Below are 27,270 nucleotides of genomic sequence, written 5' to 3'. Positions count from 1 at the left end.
TGAGCCCCAGCGTGTGGCTGGCAGCCTCACAGGGCTCCTCCTCAAACAGCCCCTCCTGGAGCTGCTCCAGGAGCTGCCAGCACGGCTCATGGGGAGTGTTTAGGGGCTGAGCTGACACCACAAGTCATTTTGGCTGACCCAAAATGAGCACCTGTCTCTTTGCTCCCTGCTTTCTGGTTAAAGAGGGAGCCTGCTGCTTCTCCAGGTGAATGGGAGCTGTCAGGGAAAGCCTTTCCCTCCCTGATGCTGCAGGGGAGGGCAGGAGGCTGCACAGGGGCTGGCACAGAAAGCAGAGGCTGAAACGTACCTGCCTTGATAATCTGAGGAGGGGGTGGCTGGCTGGGGGCCCTGGACAGGATCATCTTCTTGGAGTCCACCAGGAGCCGGCAGTAGCCCGCGATGAGGCAGGCAAAGTTGGTGGCTTCAGGCCACTCCATCAGCAACACCAGGGGCTGCAAGGCAGGAGGGACAGAGAGAGTGAGGGCCCCTGGCTCAGCTGGTGGGCACCAGAGCTGCACAGGGCTCTGCTGGGCCCTGCACTGGTGGAACTGGTGAGCTGCTGGTGCTCCCAGCACTGCCAGGTGAAACCAGCCTGGCTGCAGCTCACCCAGCTGAGCACAGGACAGTGCCTGGCTGCAGCTGTGGTTCCTGCTTGCTGAGGGACCCACAACAATGTCCTTCTGATCCTTTGTGTGCATATCAGTGCTCTGAGACCACCTGCAAGCACCTGTTTAACCATCAGGGCCTCTGGAGGAGCACAGCGAGTTTGGAAGTCTCCAGAGCTGCCAGAAGTGCAGGGAGTTTGGGAGCTGCCAGAACCCCTCTCTCATTGCAGGCACTGTGTTTCCCCACCATTAATTAAAATATCTGCTTCCAGCAAGATGCCAAAAGGGTCAAACCCCATTACAGGTTCCCCCAGCTACCACTCTGAGACTGTGGATCTTATTTAAACCTAACCCTTTGGAAAATTAAATTTGTGCTTAGGAGCAGATGGTGCCTTCCCTTTTAGGAGAGCGTTTATTTGCATGCTAAAAAAGAGCTTTGCTTTAAAGAGAAATAAAACTCAGACATGATCTGTGTGACACATATAACCTCACAGCGCAATCTAGCAGCAGACAGTGTCACTCCCAGCTCCCAGATTGTCCCAAGGAGAGGATCAGCATGCCAGGGAAGCTGTTGGGGTGGGATTCACTGTTACCCACCCAGTGAGGCCCTGGGCACTGCTGGAGCAGGCTGGGCAGAGCAGTCTGTGTCAGCACAGCTCACCTGGGAGCTCCCTGCTCCATCTGAGCCCCCAGCACTGCTCAGGACAGACCCAAGAGATGGAAAAATTAACAAGTGCCTTCAACAGTTATGGCAAATGCAGCTCCTGCCCTCACCTACCCCTTGCACAAAGCATCCCCAGGTACAGGGGATATCTGAGCCAACTGGGGATGCTGAACTGCTGCTCTCTCAGGCTGCCTGTCCTGCCACACTCAGCCTCTTGCACACTGAGAGCCCTCCAGGACTCAAAGAACTCATTTACCACACTCAGGGAACACCAAGGCTGTTTTACAAAACGCTTAAGCCTACACAGTGTGAAAAGCATTAAAGCTATTTTGGTTTTCTTATTTTATAACCACAAGAGGTTCCTGGTACCCACTGGTCAGTTTTGTGCTCTGCTCAATATTTCCTTCTGTAAGCCACAAAGCCAATTCTGGCACAGCAAGGCCCACTTTAGGCCAGTGTCATGCTCTGGACCATAAAGTGCAACAAACTTGGGTGTAAAGTGCAACAAACATGAGATCCCCAAGCCGTGCCAGCCCCTGGCACATTTCTCCCAGGGCCAGGGTGAAGAAGTTCCCTCTTTGGCTGCTGTGCAGGAAGATAAAGGGAAAGAAATAACTTGATGTGGAGGAGAAGCAGCCTGACAAGTGAACGTGCTCTGCTGAGAGGCTCTGCCCCTGCCTGCTCGACAAGGCTCTCTCTGAGTCTTGGAAAATAAACCTGAGATGACACAGATCAAAGGGGAAGTACCAAAGCAGAGAGAGAGGAGTGAAGAGGTTCTCAACATAGCTCAGAGGAGGCAGCATGCAGTGGTGGGGGGTGACACCTCTTAGCCCAGCTCCAGTCTTGACATAAGTGATGAAAGGAAACCATGTGTTCTGTGTATGAAGCATCCTTAAAACAAGTGGCTTCTTCACAGGGCTAAGCCCTCCTGGATTTTTCAAGCCATCTGTTGAATTGAGGACATCTTTGTGCATTTTCCCTGCTCTGCTCTGCAGGGTTTGGAGTGCCAGCAGCAAGGGAGGGAGCAAATCCCAGTGGGAGGGAGGCAGTGGCTGATGAACACCCAGTGCTGGGAGACGAAACCAAGGGGCCAAGGTGGGCTGAGAGTCCCAATCCTAAAGGAGAAGCAGGGGGTAATTTCCACCATGTGTGAATTCCACAGGGCTGTGAACCTTCACTGCCCCCATGTCAGTGCTCACCCTGCAGCCCCAGGGCAGCCCCAGTGCCCCAGCTGGTGACCAGGACCCATTTCATCTTTCCATATTTCCCAGCTGGTGACCAGCATCTCTAGGACCCATTTCCATCTTTCCATATTTCCCAGCTGGTGACCAGCATCTCCAGGACCCATTTCCCTCTTTCCATATTTCCCAGCTGGTGACCAGCATCTCCAGAACCTATTTCCATCTTTCCATATTTCCCAGCTGGTGACCAGCATCTCCAGGACCCATTTCCATCTTTCCATGTTTCCATTTTTGCTCAGCTGCCTCTGCCTCAGGATGCTCCCACCCATCCAGAGATGGGACTGCAGGTTCTTGCTGGCAGGACACAGCCCCTGGATCAGTCCTCCTGAAGGGTGACAGGACTGAGATACAACAACCCTGACTGGTGTTCCTTGGTTACAAATGAAGCACCAGGGTGCTGTGAGCTCCCTACAAGGTCTCCAAGCAAGTCCAGCCTCCAGAATGGCTTCCAGCTATAAATGCATGGCATGCAGGGGTTAACTGTGGCACTCTGCTCTGAAAAGGAGGAATCTTGAATCTGTTTAATGTTACAGCTTAGGAAAGATTACTCTGATATATTGGCAGGGAAGCTATGTGAGGGTCCTTCAACTGTCAGGCATTTAAATATTGCTATTGGGGATTAAATCACTTCAGGTGCAGCTTGGAGCCATCCACCCATGCTGTGGATGTGTCATCTCCCAATGGCCTGGGAGCCCACAGTGCCTGGGTGTCATCCTGTTTTTTTAAGTTCTTCTAAGCCTTCTGATGTTCACATTCTTGTAATGAACCTCCTCATGCACTTTCTGTAAATAACTTATTGTTTTGCATTCTTTCATGGAGGAGAAATGTGATGGACTGTTGGTTTGTCCAGTGTCATTGGAGAGGTGGCACTTTCACCCTCCAATCCACTGTCACTTTTGAAATCTATAAATGTTGGAGTCAGAATTAAACCTTCCCTCTTTTTTACCTTGGAGAGTCCAGTGTCACATCATTTTATTTCGTGTCCTAGAGCAACACCTGGGTCTGTGGGTTATGAGCTTTATACAAAGACACTGATTGTTGCTATAGGATATGAAAGAACACAAGCTCACACTGCTGTTCTCAAGGTGAAAAAAGGGAAGTTCATTTTCTGACCCCAACATTTATAGTTTTCCTAAAGTGACAGTGGATTGGAGGGTGACAGTGCCACCTCTCCAATGGCACTGGACGAACCAACAGTCCATCAACTTTCTCTTTCTCTATAAAGGAATGCAAAACAATAAGTTATTTACAGAAAACGTGTGAGAAAGTCTGCTACAAGAATGTTAACAACAGAAGGCTTAGAAAATCTTAAAAAATCAAAGCAACAACTGATGGTGAGCAAAGCTGCTGCAGTTAGGCTGTGCATCTCCCCTGGCCCTGCTGGCTCCTCTGCTGCTCACTGACAGAGTTCTGGCACAGGATCTGAGCCCTTCCTACACGGGGTTACAACTGACTCTCTCTCTTCCACTCTACTCTGTTAAGTAGTTTTACGGAGATTGCAACAGCTCAGCTGCTTTGGGATGTCCACCCTGCTGCCACACCCCCCTGAGAGTGGCCAGCAGATCTGGCAGTGATTTATGGGGCCAAGAGGCAAAGAGACAACATGATTGCAGCAGCCCTGTTCCCCTGGGACATGATTCCACAAGGAGGAGGTGCCAGGGCTGGCAGCTAATGGAGGTATTATTTTTAGGCATTGGCACCCTTGGCCACCCTGCTCCATGTGGGCAAAGCAAACGAGATCCTGTGGAGACAGCCAGGCACGGTGAGCTGAGCAAATATTGACTTTGTGAGCAGGTGCACCATGCATTTCCAGCTCAGGGTGCTGGGGGCTTTAGATGGCAAATTCAGGGCAGCTTTGTGGGGAGCTGCTCTAAATGAGAACAGCCCTGAAGAACTGCAGTCTGTGCTTTGGGTCTTCTTGGCTTCTGGCAAAGGGGATTCACCTCCATTCCCTTGGAAACATCCTGCAAGAGGCAGAGAGGGCTCCAGCCTGAGGTCAGGACTGCACAGGGCTGGGGTTTATTGTGTTTATTATCCCTGTGTATCTCCCTGCAGTTTTCTCAACTCACTGCTCAATCTCAACCAAACCCAACAAAAAGGCAGCGACCTGGAAGAGCATGAATCTTCCTAAGTTTTCCAAACCCAGGGGTGCAGTAGGGCAGAGCCTTGTGAGAGCAGCTGGAAGGCAGGGAGGGATGCAGCAGGGGCAAGAGCGGTGCTGTTCCCCTGAGCCCTGCTCAGCAGCACCTTGGCCACACGGTGCAGAGCCCTCCGTCCCAGCTGCTGATCAGGAGATGAGGTTGATCACTGATGGGAACAGCTTTTGTTCCAGATTGCAAGGCAAGATGTGTTCTATTACTATATGTAGTTGTCTTCTGTCAGGTGGGCAGTTTGCCTTATCTCTCTCTTTGAGTGACCACATTCACTCCTCCCTTGGGAGGGGACATCTGCTGATAACAGCTATTGAATGTCCCTGCATGGCTGATGAGAACTACAGCATCCCATTGGGAGATGTGAGCCCAGAGGGAGGAGCCAAGCATTCCTACCTGGATATAATCTGGAGACTCTGGAACACCAGCACAGCTTCTCCACTGGATTCCCCAGAGGAACAGCAGCTGCCTCTCCTTCCACTGCATCTTCAGAGGAAGAATCCATCCTTCTCTACAGAATCCCTGCTCCAGCAGAGCCACCCCTGACACTGCAGGAGGGCTGAGCCACAATTCCAATGGGACTGCTGCCAACACCCTGACCCACAGGGTGTCAGGTTGGGTTCTGACCCTGTCAGTGTTGTTCTAGTGAACTGCATTGTTTATTTTATCCTTTTATTTTCTTCCCTATTGAAGAACTGTTATTTCCTGCTCCCATAATTTTTGTTGCCTGAGAGCCCCTTAATTTAAAATTTATAGCAATTGGGAGGGAGGGGGGTTCATTTTCTCAATTTCAGGGGAGGCTCCTGCCTCCCTTAGCTGGCACCTGGCTTACCAAACCAAGACACTTATCAACCTGGATAACCCCTGGCTGTCCTCCCACCAGGCTCCTCTGGCCTGCCTCATGCCCACCAGCCCATCCTCTTCCTCATTCTCACGGGCACATTCTTGCTGCTCCAGCTCCTCAGCAGCCCCCAGGGCTCTGCAAAGCAGAAATGCCTGTCTGTGTTTTGTCAGCACAGCAGCACCTTTAGGGTGAAATCTCCAAGTTTTACACAGAACCAAACTTTCTGGGACAATGCTACTGCTCTAAAAATTGGCCAAACATCAGATGCCCAGGTAAAGGTTCATCTCTGACCTGCAATGTGCCAACATGTAAAAAAACCAAATTTTTCACAAGGATGCTCTTCCTACACCTAAATGTGTAACACCAGCCTGAAATTACTGATGGTTTGATCTTTCATGCATAATGGTTCCCAGATTTTCTAGGCCTCATGAGGAAAGGACACCTTTTCATTCAAAGTTTCCTGCTTGACAACCAGTCTCTCTGTGAAGTAAAACAAAATATGTTTATACTGGATAGAAGAAATTACTTTTGCATTAGTTTATAGTTGATAAAGTGATTTTTCTATAATGCCCTGCTTTTAAATAAGATCTCAGTGTCCTTCTGGAGGGTATTTTCTTGCTCAAACAAAGGTCTGTAGGAAGTTTTCTGGCCAGGGTTATGCTAGATGATTTTAACAGTCCTCATACTGAAATTAATTTATGACCCAGTCTATTCCTACTATAACCTCTAAGATGATATGCATTTCCTTTTAATCTCCCTGCTTTACTTTGGGTCCTACCCTGCTTCCTTTAATGCACTGCAGCAGAAAGAGGGGAGATGAATTTACATAATTTATGTTCCTTCGTTTACTTGAGGTGCACTGCCAAGTTTTTATTTAATAATACAGGCACCTGGGCCTAATGAGGCAGCAGCCAATTTTTCACTTCTACTTTGACCTTTCCTTCTCTCCCCTGCAGCATTATTAACTCAGCTCTATCAATACCAGGCTGCTTGTGACTAGGACCACCATTTCCCACTTGTTGATCAATAAGGGCACTGCCTTGGTTAGACCAGCAGCTCCCTCCTTCCTTAGAGGGCTGCATTTTTGGTTGGGTTTGGGGCTTTTTTTTGTTTTTTTAATGAACAAATCAAATTTGGCTTTGCAGGCTTGGAAACTCATCCTCCCCACATGTTGTCTGCAACTCCTGTTTTTGGCTGGCTCCTCTCCTGGGTGCCTGCAGGCAGTGCTCTGGGTGCTGCTGGAGATGGGAAGTGCTTAAATTTGCATCCCAGTGCTTTGCTTTTCATCCCATTCCTTTGCTTGACGTCCTATTCCCTTGCTTCATATTCCACTCCTCTGCTTTACATCCCATTCCTCTGCTTTACATCCCATTCCCCTGCTTTTCATCCCACTGCAAGCAGGGATCTGTGTCTGCCCCTCCCACCCAGGTACCAAGCCAAAGGAAATCTCAATCCCTCCCTCTCTCCCACGAGATGATGATGGTGTTTCAGAATGGTTTTATGCAAATAAAGATTAATTCAGTGTAAGGAATGAGAGCTGCAGGCCCATTGTCTCTCCAAAGCCTCGCTCTTCCTGTAGGAGAAATCCCAGGGGCTTCAGTCAGGGCTTGCAGGAGCAGGAGGAGCGTGAGCCTGGCCTGCCCTGGTGACTCTGATGTGGCTCCCCACTGTTTTCACACTGGGGTTTGGCAAATGCACATTGGGCTCTGGCCTCAGTAGCACAGCCCATCCCATCCCTGTGTGATCAGCCCAGGGAGCACAGCCAGGCTTAGGGCTGGCTCAAGGGCTCATCATCCATCACCTGTGACAGAAAGGGGCTCCTTGGCTCCTTCCAGGAGGAGAGCAGAGGGCTGAGCCCCAGCTGTGCATGGTGCTGTTTTCCATGGCAGGCTGGAAGCACACCCTGGGACACCAACACCAGTACCCACATTCCAGGCACAGCAGCAGCAGCCAGGGACCTTTCTGAATTAATTTTTCCTTTGGTTTCCTCTCTCAAGTCTTGACCTCAGCTTAAGCACCAGGCTGGCTGCAGGCCCTGCTGGGAGACCAATGTCAATTACCCCAATGCCTTTGATTGAATTGTGCCTGGCCAGCAGCCAGTGCCCCAGAGCCAGCACAGGGACAGGCACAGCCTGGGCCAGCTCCTCTGCTCCTCTGCAGAGCTTGGCCAGGCTCAGGTGATCCAGCTGTCCTTCTGTCATTCACATTCAGAGTGCTTCAGCAGCCTTTGTCCCAATGTCAGGCCTGTTAATAACCAAAAGCCCAGCAGTGTGCAGCTGTGTAAATCAGAGAGGAGAAATGCTCCATTGGAAAAGCCATTTCAGAAAGAACAAACCCTCTGCTCTCGTGGGAGCTGTGGAGCTGCACAGCCAGGGGAGCCTGGAACAGCTCTCCCCACAGCTCCTGGAGCCTGCACTGGGGAGCAGCCACCTCCTGTGCCCCCTCCAGGCTGCCAGGCTTGCCCAGGTGCCAGGCAGGAGATGCTGGCACTGCTCTTCCTGGCAGGTACAGGAGGAATTTGCAGTCCTGCACCAGGGGCAACAGGAGGTGCATGCCTGCAGCCCCATTCTGAGCTGGCTTAGAAGCATTGGCCACTCTCAAATGCTGGTCCCAGTAGGAAGGAGAAACCTCTGGGAGATGCAGAGCCCCCTAACCTGGCAAGATGCACTTAATAAAGATTATGTAAAATCATAAAGATCACAGGAGACACCTTGTGCCACCTCCCTGCCCCCACACTGCGCTCCAAAATCAGTGCCCAAACACTGATTCTGAGGAGGAAGAGCAGAGAAGCAACAGCCCCAGCAGAAAGGAGGCTTTGCCAGGTGAGAATAACCACTGGAACCTGCCAAAGGACCACTGGAACCTGCCAAAGGACCTCCTGCCCCACTGCAGTGCAGCTGGGCATGTGCAGTCCTGCCCCCAGCTGCAGGCTGGGAACTTTCTCAGCATTCCCAAGCAGAGCTGCTCACTTCTTCCATGACTGTTGAGACAAACCTGCTCCTGTCCTCCCTGCAGCTCTCACAGACCTTGCAGGGAACAAAAATCTTGGAACCAGCAGCAGAAACCTGGAGGTTTTTGTTTTTCTGTCCTGAGGTTGTGTGGCTCCTCTCTGAGGGGTTCTGTCAGCATCTGCCACCCTCTTGCACAGTGGCAAAAAGCAAATGAAGGCAAAGCAGAGGTCCCAGCCCTGGGTTTGTATCCCTGGGCTGTTCTAAACAGAAATGGAAGCCCAGGATGGAAAAGCTCCAAAACAAACCAATTAACTACACCTAGTGAATAATTCATAAGACAAACAGTATTTCTTTTCCACCCGAAATAAATGCAAATGGTTTATGATCTCCTCAAGCCTGTTTGTTACCTGAAAATCTCCCCCAGCTCCTTCCTGGCAGGTGAGTCTGGGCTGTGGGTGCAGCTCAGCAGCAGGGAAGGATGTCTGGACTGTGCTGGTTTGGTCAGGGTGTTCAGACCCCCCAGCCGAGGGCTGCTCCAAGACCTGACCCCTTTTTTAACCCATTTTAGCTACACTTAGAAATTCAAGATGGTCTTTCTGCACAAAACCCTAAAGCATCACTGGCCATCTGTGTTTCCACAGTAACTCAGTGAGCACCTCCCACAGATTCAGGCTGGGAGCTGCCCCAGCACCAGCATCCCCTGACAGCAGGGTGAACAGCCCAGGGGGACATCCCCTCCTACACTGCAGCTCTGACAGGCTCCCAGGGGTGACAGGGATTTGACAGGTCCCCAGAGCAGCCAGGACACCACTCTGAGCCCTCTAATGGTTTGCAAACTCACAGCAGAAACTGATTGATTTGCAACCTGGGGCTTTAGCCAGTGACACGTTCAGTGCAACAGAATAATTGCAGAGAGCAGATTAGCACTGTGAGCTAATGATCTTTTTGCCTGCTTTTCTCAGCCTGCCTCATCCATCGCTGTCCTGCATGGGATTAGCATATGCCTAGTTTTGGAGCAAACATTCTGCTTTAAAACCCAGCCCTTTGGATAATGGCTAAATGAAGACAGATAACAGCAGCCCTGCCCTGGCACGGTGCTGTTGAGCCTGCTGAGATCCATAAATGGGGTTTTTGCTCCATTCCAGGCAGGCAGAGGGGCTTTTGGTGGCCAGAGGCAGCTGCATGGAATATTTCTCCTGGAGATAAAGGCACTGTGCATGTGGATGCTCGCAGGAAGGTGTGAGCTGCTTACCCCAGTGAGCTGGCTTTCCTCCAGCCTCTAGGGGGCTGGATAGCAGGGTCACAGGGGAAAGTCTGCTCCTGCAGCAGGAAAGGGCTGCTGCAGGCACAGAGGGGATTTCTGCAGCGGGGAATGGCTGTGGGGAGCAGCGCCGCAGGATCCGTGGACAAGTGCGTGGGAATTGCCACCTAATTCAGAGCAGATGGATGCCAGCAGCACCCAAGCCTCCAGAGCATCTGTCCCTCCTGTGGCCAGCCTGTGCTGGGGGGCACAGTGCTCTCCTCCACACCAGGGAGGGGACAGAGGGCCATGGAGCTGGGTGACAGTGGGGACAGCCGCGCTCAGAGCACTCACTGTGAGCCACAGCAGCAGGGCACGAGCAGCCTCTTATTAATGCATTGATGGGGTGGTTTTATACTCAAAAATCCCCCATCATTAATGCATTAATGGGGTGATTTTATACACAGAAATCCCCCATTATTAATACATTAATGGGGTGCTTTTATAATGCATTAATGGAGTGGTTTTATACTCAAAAATCCCCCATCATTAATGCATTAATGGGGTGGTTTTATACACAAAAATCCCCCATCATTAATGCATTAATGGGGTGGTTTTACACACACAAATCCCCCATCATTAATGCATTAATGGGGTGGTTTTATACACAAAAATCCCCCATCATTAATGCATTAATGGGGTGGTTTTACACACACAAATCCCCCATCATTAATGCATTAATGGGGTGGTTTTATACACAAAAATCCCCCATCATTAATGCATTAATGGGGTGGTTTTACACACACAAATCCCCCATCATTAATGCATTAATGGAGTGGTTTTATACTCAAAAATCCCCCATTATTAATGCATTAATGGGGTGATTTTATACACACAAATCCCCCATTATTAATACATTAATGGGGTGGTTTTATACACACAAGTCCCCCATCATTAATGCATTAATGGGGTGGTTTTATACACACAAATACCCCATGATTAATGCATTAATGGGGTGGTTTTATACACACAAATGCCCCATCATTAATGCATTAATAGGGTGGTTTTACACACACAAGTCCAAGGGTTGTGGGCAGCAGGAGGAACCAGCAGGGCTGCTGGTGGTGCAGCCAATATCCCCTGGTTATTCCTGCTCTCTAAGGAGAAAATGGATGGATTCCTGCACAGCCCAGGCAGCTGGAGGGCTTTGGGCAGGGCAGGGTGAGGGCTTAGAAGGGTTGGGACAGGCACAGCAGGACAGCCAGGCTTGAACTGCATAACTGACCTCGGTGGGATGCAGAAGAGGGAATGTTAAAAATGTTACAGTTGACCAAATACCCACTGGATTAGGAAATCCAAGAAAGGGCTTTGTGGATGAGGCTGTGGAGGGGATGAGGATTAGCAGAGCTCTGGCACAGGCTGCTGGGGTGTTAGTGCAGGTGAGCAGAGCAGCTGGAGCAGGCACAGAGGCAGCAGGAAAACAGACTTGGAGGAATTAATGAGCTGGACTGGAGAAAGTGCTAAAATCCACCAGGACAGGAAGCAGCAGGAGAATCCTAAGAAAATCCACCATGATTACAGCTGTGAGGCTACCACTGAAACAGTGCAAAGGGAGGGCTGCAGAGAGGGCTGAGGCTTGGAGACCTTGCAGGAGATGAAACACAGAGACAGCTGGCAGAGCAGCTCAGCTTCATCAGTCTTGGGGGAAAAGGGGTGAATGCAGGGGCAGGAAAGCTGAGCCACAGCCAAAGGCTCAGAGGGTTTGTGCAGCAGCACCTCCCTGCCCCACAGAGCCCCACTGGGCCAGACTCTCTGCCAAGTACTGTTCCTGACTGATTAACTCCAAACCCAATCCTAACTCTGTCCTGTTGAATTCAAGGTGGAAGGAGAGGAGAAGATTTGGCATTTATCAGTGAGATCTCTGCCTCTCAGATGTCCTTCCCCTGGGGATAGGGACACCGAGGATGCCCTGGGGACACACACAGAGCTTTGTGCCTTTGAGTCTGTCTGCCATGGCCCAGCTCGAAAACCTCAGCAAAGGCCAAGGGAAGATCTCCCTAGGATCTCGAGGCTGCTGCAGTGAGAACCAAAGAAGGAAATAAAGATTTTATGGTGCTGCTGACACTTTTCTTGGAGGGTTTGGGAGCCTTGAGGGGTGGCAGGGGCTGAGCACAGGGATTGATCATCAGAACCAGCACTGCACTACACAACCATAGCAGGAGATGGGGGATGGCACCACACAGGGCTCAGGGGTGCCAAGGAGTGCCCTGGGGGCTGAAGGGGGGATAACAGGGGCAGCTGGCAGGGGACCCAGGGGGTGGCTGCTGGGCCAGGGACACAGACCCATCTGTGCTCACCCTGAGCCTGACACCCCTTCCCATCATTTCCACCTCATTCAACAACCCTGCCTGCCTTGACCAGTTCCACAAGTGCTACTAATGCATGAAACCTCCCAGTCCCCTGCAGCAGCTGCAGCCAGCCCAGCTATGGCCATGCACTGCTCCTCTCCAGCCCTGAGCACAGGGGAGGTGCTGTCCTGCCTCCAAAGGCTCCTGCTGCCTGCCTGGCCTGTTCCACCCCATCTGCCCTGAGGACCCTGCTTGAACCACGAGGGAGGTGTTTGAGTCATGGCCAGAATGCCACCATGCCTCTCCTGTGAGCCTGGGTCATGGCCAGAAGGGCACCATGCCTGCCCTGTCACCCTGGGTTGTGGCCAGAAGGGCACCATGCCTGTCCTGTGACCCTGGGTCATGGCCATGATGCCACCATGCTTCTCCTGTCACACTGGGTCACAGCCAGAATGCCACCATGCCTGCCCTGTGGCCCTCAGCAGCCATTCCTGTGTGGCACAGGGAGTCAGAGCGGCAGGGGAGATGCTGCAGGCCCTGCTGTGAAGGGGTTTTGGAGTCTCTAGGAACCCCCAAGCAGATTGTCCAGCACACAGCTGTGATGTGAATCCCCTCAAAGGCTGGCCCCAAAGCCCCAGCCTCATCCCCACAGCCCCCATGCCTACCTTGGCATCCAGGATGCTGGTCTCCACCCGGGCCACGCCCTGGTTCTCCCTGAACAGCTGGATCTTGCTGACCTTGCTGAACTCTGACAGCACCGTGGTGAGGTTGGTTTTCAGGTCGATGACGTGGCTGATGCCGTGCCGGGGTCCCACCAGCAGGGTGGTGGCTGGCTGCTTCTCATCCTGCTGGCACATGGACAGACAGACAGACAGACAGCAGGGTGAACAGACACACCCAGCGTGGCACAGACTGCTCCTGGCTCCCTCCATGCAGCCCAGCCTCAGTGCTGGCAGCCTGGTCAGGCCCAGGATGGCTTTGGCACCAGGCTGGTGCCACCAACCTGCCCCCCTGAGCCCCCTGGCAGAGCTGGGAGTGGTGTGCAGGGTGCCAGGGCTGTTTAAAGTAAAGCTCTGGGCTGAGTGTCCACATGAAATATTCAGGCTCACTGGTGTCACTACACTAAAGCAAGTGTGTTACAAATCTGTCTGATCTGACATTGCCTCTGAGAGAAGGAAGCAAAGCAGGGAGTGAATGGATTTCAGAAAAGAAGAAAGACCAAAGCTTGACTGGAAATAGGGATGTTTCTTGCTCTGGTCTAAAAGGATGCTTCAAGCCAGGTGTGGAGGGGAAGAGGAGCTGGGCAGAGCCTTGCAGAAGATAATAAGGGAATACTTTTTACCACTTCAACACAGTTCAGCTCACAGGCATTGCTTTGGTGTCAGAGATAAAAAAAAAATGCTGTCTACCCAGGCAGAATCAGGGGCAGGCTCTGAGTGCTGTGCCATGGCACCAAGCAGACACCATAGGCTGTGCCTGCACTGATTCCCTGCAGGCAGCCCTCTGAGCTGTGAGGGGACGGACAGAGCAGAGCAAAGGCTGCCAGAGATGGAACCCAGCAGGCAAAGCACAGGAAGTACTGAGACCGTGGTGGGGGTAAAGGGAGGGATGGCAGAGAGGTGGCACCTCTGGGAATCCACAAAATCAGAGTGTTTTGGGAAAGCTGCAAAAGGCAGGCCTCAGAGACAGTAAAACTGTGATTAGAGCTAAGCAGCAGCCATGAGATTGGTCAGCAGAAAAATGATTTAAAAAGTAGAAAAGCAAGGACAAATAGAACAATGGTCTGTGTATTAATGCTTGTCTAGAATAACTCCCTAAGCTGCAGAAAAGTTCATCTAGCAAGATATTAGGAAATTTGAAGCTTAATAATGGAGCTCTGTGCATTGTGTTTAAGGCTTACAAGCAGGTACTGTATCCAAAATAAGCAAGCATTGCTTTAACAGAAGGTACCTGTGCTTATAGTGGTTGGATAGAACTACTGACAATGTGCTTTTGCTTTGTGTGATTGGTCAAAAAACTTATAAAGTGAGTTGTAACATTAAGTTCTTTGTCTGCTGCCTGGGATGTGAGCTGCTGGCATCTTCCCATTGTCACAACCATGTAATGAGACTGATGCTGGAAAATAAAACAGCTCAAGGCACGTTCCCAGCAGTGCTGTCCTGTTTGTGATTTGTACAGAGCCCCCAGCGGGCAATAGCACCCCCATGGGGACCTTGGCGGGGAGTGGAGTGAGAGGGACGAGGGGTGAGCCAGTCCTGTTTGTGCTGGTGGCTTTCCCCCTGCTGAGGTGGTTTGGTGAGCAGTGCAGATGAAGGATCACTGTGGCAGGGATCAGGCTGCAGCACCCGTGACAGGGCAGCAAGCCTAGCTGTGGGCAAGCAGGGACCACAGTGGCCTTGGCCAGGAGCTGCCCTCCTCCAGGATGGGTGGCAGGATGTGCCAGGGCACCACTGAGCTAAAAACACATGCCTGAAACTCCTCCAAATTCACTGAGCAGGTCATGTTGCTGTCCCACAGGCTGCAGGAACAGAGCAGCTCCTGACCCAATAAATCTGAAAACCCAACCTGCTGACAGCAGAGCATCCTGGGCTTTCTGGGTGGGCTTGGAGCTCAGCAGGGCAGAGCAGGGCACTGAGGGGAGTGATTTCTGTGGGAGCCATGTGCCCCCTGGCACAGTCAGGGGCAGGCACCCCCAGCCCAGCCTGGGTTACCGTACCAGTCCCACCGTGTTGAAGAGAACCCCAGCGAAGGTGGGCAGCTCGTTCAGGATCCTCAGGTACTGCAGCTTGGCCTGGGCTGTGGAGACCTGGCAAAACACACACAGCTGATCACTGTGAGCACAGCAAGAGAGGCAGGAGGCTGGGGCAGAGCTGGGGCTCCCAGCTAAGGGGGCACAGCGAGCTGTCAGGCAGCCCTGGGCATGGAAGTGGGTCTGAGTTGGGGGTGAGGGGGATCTGCACTCCCCTGCCAGCCTGGGCAGCTGTTGGGAGGTAACTCAGAGCAGGGCACAGCCAGGAAGGAGCCCCTGTGCTTGGTGTGTAACCCCCCTGAGATGCATACCCTTCCCTCCCTCCCTGGGGAGCTGTGAAGGCTGCAGGGACCAAGGCAATGGCTCAGCTGCCACCTCCAGAGCTTTCCAAGCCCAGAGCAGAGATAACAACGAGCTGGTGTGTGCCACTTCAGCCAAGCCTCAGCTGATCTCAGCCCTGATCCTCACTGCACTCCCTGCAATCCACATCAGCTCCTGAGAGCGGATTCTGGAGAGGGAGACTCTACCTGGCTGTGGGATTTATCTCCCATCCCAGGGGATTTAATAACAGGAGTGCCCGAGGAGGTGTCCCCAGCCCTGGACAGGGGCTCTGTGGGCTGGGCTCACCTTGGTGCCCCCAGGCTGGTGCTGGTGGGCTTTGAGCTGCTGCGAGAGGGATTTCCGGAGGCTCTTCTCTTTGATGAGCTGCAGGAGCGAGGGGGGCAGGAAGGGCTCCAGCCCCCACTCCTTCCTGTGGGGAGGGAAACCTGCATGAGCTGCCAGCTCGGAGGCGCTGCCAGCGAGCACAGAGGGACACAAAACTGTCCCAGAGCATCCTCTTGCCGTCAGAGGGAGCTGGAGCCACACCAGCATTTCCTTGGCACAGCGGCCGGAGCAGCAGCAGCCCCCAGCTCGGGTCCCCAAGGGGATGGGACCCCAGGCTGGTGACACAGCTGCAGGTTGGGGAACAGCAGTGCCACGCTCTGCAGCAGACCCCAGCTCCCACTCACGTTCATGTAAAGTTAGGGATGCAGGGCAAATTCCCAAACCTCTTTTGGGGTGACCCCTCCCTCCTTCCTCCCTGTGCCGACTGCGCAAGGCCAGCCTGCACAGATGGGCTGGGTATGGGTTTAGGTCCCCCAGGAGCCACAGGAGGGCTGAGCCAGGTCTTGGTGACAGGCTGAGGTTACACAGCCACAGAGCTTCTCCTTGCCTTGGGTGCAGGTGGAAAACCAGCCCAGGTTCCCATGGAAATGATCCTGGGCTCACAGCAACTGTCCCCAGCCCTGGCTGCTGTGTGTCAGCGTGAGGGGGCCTTACACAGCCCTGTGATGGGACCAGGGGTGGCTGTCCCTGCTGCCAAGCCCCTGAGCCACCACTCAGCTCAGAGCATCTCACATTCCACACCCAAAACACGGCTGTGACACAGGGACACGGGGAAGGGACAGCAAAGGAGGGCTGTGTGGGAGCCTGGGCACACTCACTCCACATTCTTGAGGGACACCTTCTGGCTGGGCCGGGTGGCTGAGACAGTGATGTAGATGTGGAGGGCAGCCAGCCCCAGCAGCATCTCAGGCTTGGGCTCTGTGCCGAAGCGCTCTCTGATCACATCGTTGCGGCTCTGCGGGAGGGAGAAGAGTGTCCCCAGACAGCCCCAGGGACAGCCACTGCCACCCGAGGGGTGCCACCACAGGGCCCAGCCTTGGCAGACGTGCAGCAGCAGCCCCCAGTGCCCACCTGGATGTACAGGTACTCGAAAGCTGCAGGGTCCCGGCGCAGCAGCTCCACCGGGTCCTTGGGGAAGAAGCTCACACGGAAGAGGCATCTCATGCCGTGGTAGTGTGTTCTTTGCACCACCTGTGGCAGGAGCAGAGGGGAGCAGTGAGCCCAGGAACCATTGGCTGCAGAGCATGAGATGTCCTCTCCTCTCTTCTGATGTTATATTTGATTTCTCTCCTCCATGCACCGCCTTTCATCCCAACAACATCCCAGCCTTCCTTGGTGGGACAGCTTTGCCTGCTGCTGTTGGGTTTATGCCACTCAGAATAATGTTTGTTCTGTGATCCCCATTTTATCCCTGGTTCTGTGCAGTGCCAGCTTATTGGCTCTCCCAGTCATGGATGCTCATGAGTGCTGTCTGCAGCTGCCCAGGCTGGAGCACAGAGCAGCTCCATGGTGCTGTCAGTGTGGGGTGGATAAAATCTGTCTCCCTCTTCGGCCACCCCTTTCACCTTGAGCGTGCAGGACCATGCCAGAGGCAAGGAGAGGCTGTGCCACCCCACAGCACAATCCCAGCCTGTCACAGCACATGTCACAGCTGAGATGGCCACGATACACAGACTATCACCATACAGTTTCAGAAGGCTTCAACCCTAACATCAGGGGACTTCAGAAGGCTGTAAGCAGATCCTCTTTCTTTTCTTTAGCCCAACCCTTTACACCTCTCATATTGATGCCCTGCCCCTGTGTGCCCTCTGCTCCCTTTGGTGGTTGCTCAGCACACCTGGGCACTCCATGGCTCATTGCTGTCACTGCTGCTCACCTGCTGCTCACAGCTGTGCCCACTGGGGATGGGGCTGGGCCAGCCTATCCCAGTGACCCCAAACTGTGCCTACAGCACAGCCCCATCCCAGTGACCCCAAACTGTGCCCACAGCCCCATCCCAGTGACCCCAAACTGTGCCCACAGCCCCATCCCTGTGACCCCAAACTGTGCCTATAGCACAGCCCCATCCCAGTGACCCCAAACTGTGCCTGCAGCCCCATCCCAGTGACCCCAAACTGTGCCCACAGCCCCATCCCAGTGACCCCAAACTGTGCCTGCAGCCCCATCCCTGTGACCCCAAACTGTGCCCACAGCCCCATCCCTGTGACCCCAAACTGTGCCCGCAGCCCCATCCCAGTGACCCCAAACTGTGCCTGCAGCCCCATCCCAGTGACCCCAAACTGTGTCCACAGCCCCATCCCAGTGACCCCAAACTGTGCCCACAGCACAGCCCCATCCCAGTGACCCCAAACTGTGCCCACAGCCCCATCCCAGTGACCCCAAACTGTGCCCACAGCACAGCCCCATCCCAGTGACCCCAAACTGTGCCCACAGCCCCATCCCAGTGACCCCAAACTGTGCCCACAGCACAGCCCCATCCCAGTCACCCCAAACTGTGCCCACAGCCCCATCCCAGTGACCCCAAACTGTGCCTGCAGCCCCATCCCAGTGACCCCAAACTGTGCCCCTGCACCAGCCAAGCCCTCACTGGGGGAAGGGGAGGCTCTCCATGCCCAGCCCCTCACCGGGGCCATCCCACCACCCTCTCACCCCAGCAGCTTACGTGGGCCAGGGGCTGCTTGTCCTGGAGCAGCAGGAAGCGGTGGCTCTGCTCGGGGCTGGAGTACTCCAGGACCAGGGCAAAGTGCTCGATGTGCCTCAGTGACAGGCGGTCCTGCAGCGTCACCATCACGTCCTGCAAACACCACGGACAGCCCTGGGTGCCAGGCACTGGTGCTTCCCCAGGGGGAGCTGGGACCTCGCTGAGAGCCCACTCTGAGCCCCCTGAGAGTCCCTGGCAGCCGGGGCAGTGCCAGGATGAGGCTGAGAGGGTGCCCAGGGTGGCACCAGCGACCCTGCAGTGGGAGGTGACAGCAGCCTGGGCTAACCCTGGGTGTGCTGAGGGAGCTGCCCCTGGCAGGGGCACTCACAGGAGATCCAGCCGGGCTGGAGGGCAGGCTCACAGCAGGGAGAGAAGTCAGGAGAGGCAGAGCCAGCAAAGCCCCATCCCTGCCAGCTGCAGAGCGTGCAGCCTGGGGAGGGAGACGGGCCATCCATCATGCCAGAGCGGCTCACAGCCAGCCCAGCGCTGCTGATCGTGCTCGGGAAGCAGAAATGGATCGGGCAGGTGGGAGGAGAGGAGTGCACGGAGCCCTGGGGGAGAGGAGAGGCTCACCTTCACAGTGGTTCGGCCATCGAACGTGAAGGATTTGATCTGCCCGTTCTCCAGGAAAACCTTCAGCACGTTGGGAATGAGGAGGAGAGCTTCTTTCTTCAACATGTCCTGGCATGTGGGGCCAGCAAAGGGGGAGGCGAGGAGGGTGGGGGGCACGGAGAGAGGAGGGAGGGCGGGGACAGAGAGCGTCAGTGATGGAGCACTCACTCGTGGCATCCTCTGCTGCTCTGGGCTTTGTGCTAAGAGGCACATTTCCCCTGGAAAGCCAGCGTTCTGAAGCGCCGAGCTGAGGCAATTCAGAGCTGCCTGGCAGATTCACCTGCTCAGCTCCCAGCAGCTGCAGTGGAACGGAGCACCTGGCTCTGCCCAGCACACCCCAGTGCCCGTGCTGGCAGCCTGTCCTCTCCCCAGCTGTGTCCCAGACAGGAGGCATGGCTGGGGGGGCTCAGAGCTGATCCCCCTTCCTGACCCTCACCCCAAGCCTATCCCCCCTCAGCCCTGCCCATCCCCTCTGCAGGAAGTTGGGAGAAGGCTGATTTTATTTGGTGAGAAGCTTTTCAATCAGATAATTACCTAATTGATTTTGCTTAAAAATAGAACGTGCTAGAAGCGCTTTACAGGGTTTTTTTTCCACATTTGTTTTGTTGTTAACAAAACCTTTCTGCAATTAAGAGATAAAGGCACTGCGCTGGAACTCTCCAGCTTCCACAGCCATCCAGCAGTGCCCTGGTCACCCTGCCCCACATAGAGGCATCCCAAAGCTTTTGGGATCAGGCTGGAAGCCACAGATCTTTCTTAGAGCAGGCACTGGCATTGCCTGGGTGCTCAGGGGGGCTCAGCTGAGACCAGGTTTCTGAGCCAGTCTTTGGAGCTCCTTCAGAGGGACAGGGGATAACCACAGAAAATCCCCCCAGCAGTGACCCAACACAGTGACTGTGCCCAAGGGCATCAGTCCTGTGGGACTCCCCAGGCCAGACAGCTGCTCTCACCTGCAGAGGCCAAAGCAGGCAAGGGGAGCTTTGTGGCCCTGGGGACCCCTCAGGGGGTGAAGCACAGGGAAGGCAGGGCAGGACTTGGCAGGACTTACTGGGTCTGTCTCGCCGACCGTCACCTGCTCAGAGAATCGGACCTTGGCCGGGTTGGACCTGAGCTTCGCCTTCTTGGCTGCGCTGATGAAAGCGGATTTGGGGGACTGCAAAGAGAGCACTGGGTCAATCACCTGCCTGCCCCGGGAGCCATGGTGTGGGGAAAGGCAGACACACAGAGGAAACCCCTCTGCAGCCAGCGTGGCGATGGGGAGTGGGCAGCAAACCATGAGATGGGGAGGGTGGAAAGCAAAGCCCCTTGGCTGTGGTTACAGGGTGCCACAGGCAGGGCCAGAAGGATGAGCAGCAGCCCCTGAAGTCACACCAGCAGTATCAGTGTGGCAGGGAGGCTGCACCCCAGTGCCTGGCAGCCCTTGTGCAGGCTGAGCTCCAGCAGATGTCAGCCAGGGCTTGCCTGGAGGCACTGGCACCAGCTGGATGGGACAGATGAACCCCTTGGATGTGGTTTGCAGCCCCAGGGAGATGGCAGTACCCCGGGCACCCCTGCAGGATGTTCTGGTGGCAGTGCTGCACACACTCCAGCACAGAGACAGTCTGTGTGTGTCTGATGGTGCCAGCACCAGCTGAGCTGCCTGTCCTGGCTGGCTGCCACCCGGGCCAGGAGGAAAAAAGCTTTTTTGGAGTGTGGCACACGCCCCTGCTCCTGACAGGGCAGCGCTGGGTGGGGTATCTCCTTTCTGGAGAGGAGGGGAGCACAGGGGAGCTCTCACACCTCTCTCCCAACATTAAAGACTCCGTGAAGCACAGACTGTGCCTCTGCTGTGACAGCTCGGTGTGCCCCAGGGCACCATCAGCATCCCCAGGGGCTCCCAGGCCAGCAGCAACCCCTCCCTGCCACCCCTGGCACGGTGGGTTACTCCATCACACACACGGGATGGGGATATTTCCCCTCACTCCCGGTGACAAGGACAGGGAGATGCTGCACGCCCATGACCCCAAGGGGCCATGGCAGCTCTCAGACCCCACAGCCTGGAAGAGCCTTGGGCTGCTGGGACATGGCCCCAACAAATCAGCTGAGCTGCCTGAGCGGTCTCCAGGTCTCTCAGGGTCTCCAGGGACCCTGCCTTGGTCTCCAAAGGTGCTTCTGACCCCTGTCCTGGCTCCCCTGGAGCTGGCCATGGCCCTGCCAGTCTCACCTGGTGGGTGTGCAGGACCGTGAGGATGATGAAGTCCTTGGCGTTCCTGTGACAGAAAGGAGAAATGAAGATGGATGGGACCTCATGGTGATGGACCTCCACATGTGCAGCTGGCTACTGAGAGCACATCCCACCCTTCCAGCCCAGTGCTGGCCGGGACCTTTGTGGGCTCCTTGGGGTGCTTGCCAACGTGGCTGTGGATTCCTTCCCACTTCTTGGCCAGCTGGGGACGGCTGTGGCACTGGCTCCAAGGCTGCCCCTGCTCAGGCTGGGAGTTCCCCACCCAGCAGCGAGCACTGGTGCCGTGGGTGCGCACTGGCACTGCGAGGCTTTGGGCACTACGGGCACAGCAGCCTGGCGTGAGCCCCTCCCCAGGGGCGTTGTCCTCACCTGACAAGCTCGATGAATCTCTCCCTGGGGGCTTCACTCACATCCTCATCGTTGATGGCCAAGATCTGGTCTCCTGGCAGGAGTTTATCCTCAGAGGGGCCGCCTGCCAGGAGAGAGGGTCAGGGCCAACCCGGGCATCCCGGAGCTGCGGGGCGGAGGGGAAGCACGGGGGTCCCAAGCATCCCCAAAGCATTTGCCCACCTATGTGGCCGTGGAGGACGCCCTGCAGCAGGCCCAGCAGAGGGGACAGGAGAGGACAGGAGCCCAGGGAGGGAAGCAGGGCTGTGTGTCCCGGCACGCTGCCGCCGTGTCCAGGAGCAGCCCCACACCCTACCTGCAGCCACCGAGCGCACCACCACGGGCCTCTCGCTGCCAGCCACGAAGCCGAATCCGAGGAGGGGGTGGCGCTGGACCGTCACCTGTCGGAGCGTGGCCGGAGGCAGCTGCCCACATTCCATATCATCGCCACCGCGCTCCTCCGGCATCACATGGCTGCGCTGCAGGCACAGGGACAGGCTGCGTGTCAGGAGCCCCTCCGAGAGCCCTGCCCGCCGCTCCGAGCCCTCTGGGGCTGCGGGACAGAGAGCTCCCAGCCCATTCCTGGGGCAGCCACAGCCCCGATCCCCCTGCAGCGCTCCAGCCCTTCCTGGGACTGCAGGACAACCCCGATCCCCCTGCAGCGCTCCCTGCCCTTCCCGGGACAGCCACAGCCCCGATCCCCCTGCAGAGCCCCCAGCCCCTTCCTGGGGCAGCCACAGACAGCCCTGATCCCCCTACAGAGCTGTGCTGATCCGTGCCACAGCACCGGCAGGAGACACTGATGGAGGTGCCACAAAACGGTAAACCACATCATCCTCTCCCAGCCCCTTCCTGGGGCAGCCACAGCCCCGTTCTGCCGTGCAGAGCCGTGCTGATCCATGCCTGTCCCTGCCACAGAGCCGTGCTGATCCGTACTTGTCCCTGCCACGGCACCAGCACCTCGGACAGGGGACACTGATGGAGGTGCCACTGAAGGGTAAATCACACTATCCCTCCCGGCACCTCACTGTCCCTTCAGAGCTCCCAGCCCCTTCCCGGGGCTGCAGGACAGCCCCGATCCCCGTGCAGAGCCGTGCTGTTCACTGCCTGTCCCTGCCACAGAGCCGTGCTGATCCGTGCCTGTCCCTGCCACAGAGGCGACAGGGACACGAATGGAGGTGCCACACGAGGGTAAATCACATCTCTTCCAGCACCCCACTGTCCCTGCAGAGCTCCCAGCCCCTTCCCGGGGCAGCCACAACCCCAATCCCCGTGCAGAGCCGTGCTGACCCGTGCCTGTCCCTGCCACTGCACTGGCAGCTCAAGCAGGGGACACAGATGGAGGTGCCACACGAGGGTAAATCACAACATCTCTCCCAGCACCTCACTGTCCCTGCAGTGCTCACAGCCCCTTCCCGGGCCGGCCACAGCCCCGTCCTCCCGTGCAGAGCCGTGCTGATCTGTGCCTGACCATGCCACAGAGCTGGCAGGGGACACGGATGGAGGTGCCACACGAGGGTGAATCACACCGTCCTCTCCAGCACCTCACTGTCCCTGCAGCGCTCCCAGCCCCTTCCTGGTCCGGCCACATCTCCGTTCTCCCTGCAGAGCCGTGCTGTTCACTGCCTGTCCCTGCCACGGAGCCGTGCTGCTCCATGCCTGACCGTGCCACTGCACTGGCAGCTCAGGCAGGGGACACTGATGGAGGTGCCACACGAGGGTAAGTCACACCATCCTCTCCAGCACCCCACTGTCCCACCCCTGCCCTCATGAGATGGGACATCTCTGTGGGGTAAACCACTGCTGGTGTGGCTCTGGCCATTCCCTGAGGGTCAGGGCAGACAGCAGCAGACTGAGAGCTCTCTCTGCCGTTCTGCAGAGCTTTCAGAGCAAACCCCAGGGTTGGCTTATTCACGCTGTGTAACACAGCTCAACAGTATCAGAGATAAGTGAAAACAAGTTTAGCCAGTCTAAAAACTGGGATTAAGGCAGGCTCAGCTGTGCTGCTACAACCAAATCTCCACCATCAGCCCAGGGACTTCTTGGAATGGAGACAAGCAGAAGATGGGAAGGTCCAGCCCAGGGCAAGGTCATGTCAAAGCTGCCCTTGGCATCCTGGAGCAATGCCAGCCATGGCTCCAGGCTGTGAGCCTGCCATGGGGGAGCAATCCCAGCACCACGGGATGGCCACAGAGCACAGCACAGATGGCAACACGCACAGCCCAGCCAGAAAAACAAAGTGGTGAACGTGCTGTTGTTTCTGTGCTGCTCATTGCTTGTTCCTGTCCAGACTATTTAGTCTATTTAACAGAGATCCTTCCCGGCCTTTTGACAACACACCAATTGTTCCATCCCTTATCAGTTTAGGCTTTGATGCATCATCCATCTAATGCTCTCTGTCTGCATTTCTGACACCTCTACCTTCTCCCAGCACTGTGTTTGGCACCTGCTGCACAGCCAAGAGGGGCAGCACGTGGGGCTGGAGGGGACAGGAGCACACACAGCTTGGGGCTTGAGGACATCACAGTCAGCAAAGACAGCCCTGTGGTGAGCCTGATCTCCAGGTAACCACCCAAAACCCTCCAAGGGAGGATGCCATGTCTGCCATGGGCGCCAGGAGAGCTCTGAACATCCCTCCCCAGGGTCAGGGATCCAGTGCTGGCCATGGGTGAGCTGTGCTCTGGGACAATGGGATGTCACCACAGCCAGGTGACCATTCCCAGTGCCATTTCCCCTCCTGCCTGCAGCAGCACATGGCTGGAGAAGGAAACAGTGATGCCTGGGGCAGGGAATGGTGAGAAGCAGCAGGCTTTGGGCACCCCTGAGCTCGGGAAGTGCTGCACCCATCAGAGCTCCCAGCAGGAGCAGAGCCAGCCCAGCCCAGCGCCAGGAGAGTGCACCTGCAGGGAAGCACTGCCGAGAGCATCTCCCCAGCCACCGTCTCTGCACCGCCTCATTAGCTGCTCTGCTACTCCCATGAGCATTCAAAAGAACAACAGTAACAACCACAACAAAAAGAATCACGCGATCCAGCCAATTTTCTCAAACAAACGCTCTCCAAGGCCATTGTGTGCGGCTGAAAAGGCTGAATGCAGCACTGCGTCTCGGCCAGGGAGGATGCCAGAGCTGGCTGCCACAACACAGATGGCCCCAGAGCTGCTGGCTGCCCAGGGGACACTCCTTTCATCCCACCCGTGCTGCCCACAGCCACTGCAGCCCCCCAGCAGATGAAGATGAGGATGAGCAGCAGGGCTCGGAGCGCTGGGATGCTCGGAGATGGGGCTGAGCTCAGTGCATGGCTCCGGGGAAACAGAGGCAGGGCTTTGCTCACCGAGTCACAGCAAAGTGGGTGGCGAGTCCCAGAGCAGAGCTGCCCAGCTGTGTCCCCAGATGTGTGCCATGGGGGTGTCGGCGTCACCCTCAGTGCCACCGCGGCTGAGGCACAGCCGGGGACAGCCCAGCACCAGGGACAGCGGCGGCTCCCGCAGCCCAAATCTCCATCAGAATTGGATAGCCGGGAAACCTTTGCAGCTTTAACAGACAAAAGGAAAAGAAAGCACACCTCACTTCAGCCACAACCAGCCTGCCATCCAGCGTCAAAGGGAAAAGGGGAATAAAGGGATGGATACTGACAATAAAAACTCCTTTACCGGCCTCTTAAGCTGCTCCTCTCCTGATAAGACTTGGACGCTGCAGAAGCATTACCAGGAAATTAAATAAAAGAGGACGAGCGTCCTCCTAAGCAGGACTTATCCACTCCTGGAGAAGCAGTAATATGCTCGGCAGCAGGTACAACATGCCTTCTCCAGGCTGGGGCTCTGTCCTTCCCGCAGCAGCTCTCCCTCGCCAGGCTCGGGGATTAACGTGTGCTCACCCCGGACCAGAGGGAGAGGTCAGAGAAACCAGCAGCAGCAGGGGCTAAGGCAGCTCTCTCCCTAACACTGGTAATTGGCTGCACCCCAGGAGCTATCGCTTCCTTGGAGCCTCATTTTTTTTGTGTTTCTTCTTTTGATTTCTGGGCAGAGAGCTGTGCTGGGCTGCAAAGCTCATGGGCTGGGCTCGCAGCAGGGAGTGAGGAAACAATCCCTGGAGATCAGCAGCACCCAAACCCAGCCTCACCCCGGGGCCACACTGCCACCACCTTGAAGGGCAGGGATCAGCACTGACCCCATCCCCCTGCAGGGAGCCAGTGGCTGTTTGTGTCCCTGTCCCCACCCTGCCTGTGTCCCTACCTGCCTGCTGCCCACCCTCAGCCCAAGAGCCTGCTCTGCATCCCCCTGTGTCCTCAGTGACCACCACAGCACATTGGAAAACAGCTCAGCTCAAAGTGAAAGGATTTATCAGGAGAAACCTCTCTGTGCCCAGCCCAGCACCATGGACGTACCCCTGTGGGAGCACCTGGCTCTTCATGGTGTCTTGACTGAGGTGGCATGAAGATGTCCCACTCCTGAGGCTGGGACACTCGTGTGCTCAGAGCTGACACTGATCTGGTCACACTCTGCCACCCAAGGGGAGAGAGACATCAGCTCAGTGCAGTCACTGCCCATCATGATTCACCCACCACCAAGGGATGTGCCTTCAGCCTCCTGAGCACCTTCAGCCCTCCCTGCCATGAACAGGGCTAACACAGAGCCCTCATCCCCCCAAACAGATAAAGGCAGAACAGGAGTTACTCCAAAAGCTGACGCATCCGTTTTTAATTTCCTACCATAATAAATCTCTGCTCCCTCTGAGGACTGATTTTCTGCCTTTGCTCTCAATGCTGACTGGCCATCTGCCACCAGAACAAACCAGCACCACCTGCCTGGGAGGAACCATGGTCTCCCTCCAGCCAGGATGCTCACACCATTTCCACCTGCCTTTAAACAAGTGCACCAGGTGAAAGCACTTTGTGCAGCCCAGGAAGGGCTCACAGCTCAGCTCTGGGATGGGGAGTGGGGATGGGAAGGTCTCGTCCCTTCTGCAGAGGGGCAGTTTGCAGGTGTGCCTGCTCTCCTCCCCCTTCCTCTGCTGCTGTGAAGAACCCAAGAACAATCAGAGTCCTGCCTCTCCTACTGCAAGCCCATGGCTGCTCCTCCATCTGCCAGGCTGCAGTTGGAGAGTGGCTGGTGAGGCATGTGGGATCCTGGGCACGTGTGACAGCACCAGGGAACGGGCCAGGACGGGTTTTATGGGGAACATATGGCAGCTCCAGCCTCACAGCCCGGTCTGCATCTCAGATGGAGCCGTGGGGCTGCCAGGGCACGTGGGGACCAACAGCAGGGACAAAGGCAGGGCAGGCTGGCACGGGATCCACCACAGTGTGCCTGCTCCATCAGCCCTGCAGCTGCATCCAGCAGGCAGATGGGCACCTTGGCAGTGCCATTTGGCCACGTTTAGGTGTCAGACACCCCCAGCACAGGCAAACAGATGCTGTCCTTCCTGAGGAGGTGCTTGGCCACACAGACCCAGACAGGCTGGTAGTGCTGCCCCTGCTCTGGCAGTGTTCAACAGCTGACTGCAGCGAGGAGAGCTGGGTGAGGGGTGCCAGCCTGGCTGAGACCAACACCAGGGCAGCACAATAACCCTGGCCTTCATGGGTGAAATCCTTCCTGGACCCAGCCAGGAGAATGCAGCCTGCACATAGCTCTGCCATATGGCCCATGACTTTCCCCCTGTGCTCCAGCCTGGATTTGCTGTCAGGATTGGGCAGCAGTTTGAAACTCCTCAGAGGGAGCTGGCTGTCCCGAGCTGGCAGGAGAGCTGGGAACGCTGCTGGTACAAAGGTGGGTGCCAGATGGCACCCTTGGAGGGCACAAATCCCCCTGGCTCTCAGAGCAGGGACAAGCAGACAGTGAGCAGTGTCCAGCAGGGCTGCTGGAGAAGCTGATGAGCAGCCAAAGGCAGCT

The 27,270-nt window shown here is 55.7% G+C and overlaps 1 protein-coding gene across 4 annotated transcripts in view; it reads right to left on the bottom strand.

Moving 5' to 3' along the window:
* The window catches only part of FRMPD3 (FERM and PDZ domain containing 3), a 67,054-nt gene that overhangs the window by 10,209 nt on the left and 29,575 nt on the right, over positions 1–27,270 (bottom strand). Inside the window, exons 2-13 of one of the 4 annotated variants that reach the window (XM_054289337.1) lie at positions 21,699–21,861; positions 21,365–21,467; positions 20,975–21,020; positions 19,820–19,924; positions 18,733–18,840; positions 18,121–18,252; positions 16,530–16,649; positions 16,277–16,413; positions 15,420–15,543; positions 14,760–14,849; positions 12,709–12,891; positions 308–452 (exon numbers count right to left, since the gene is read on the bottom strand). In XM_054289337.1, coding sequence (XP_054145312.1) covers positions 308–452; positions 12,709–12,891; positions 14,760–14,849; positions 15,420–15,543; positions 16,277–16,413; positions 16,530–16,649; positions 18,121–18,252; positions 18,733–18,840; positions 19,820–19,924; positions 20,975–21,020; positions 21,365–21,467; positions 21,699–21,849 — 1,444 coding nt within the window. In that variant the 5' untranslated portion in view covers positions 21,850–21,861. The other 3 variants (XM_054289338.1, XM_054289340.1, XM_054289339.1) reach the window with 3 other exon arrangements.

This window comes from Melozone crissalis, unplaced genomic scaffold, assembly GCF_028551555.1.
Source record: "Melozone crissalis strain CALT ecotype California unplaced genomic scaffold, PUWL_Pcris_2 ptg000068l_1, whole genome shotgun sequence".
NCBI lineage: Eukaryota > Metazoa > Chordata > Aves > Passeriformes > Passerellidae > Melozone > Melozone crissalis.
This window is presented reverse-complemented; position numbering and strand designations above follow the sequence as displayed.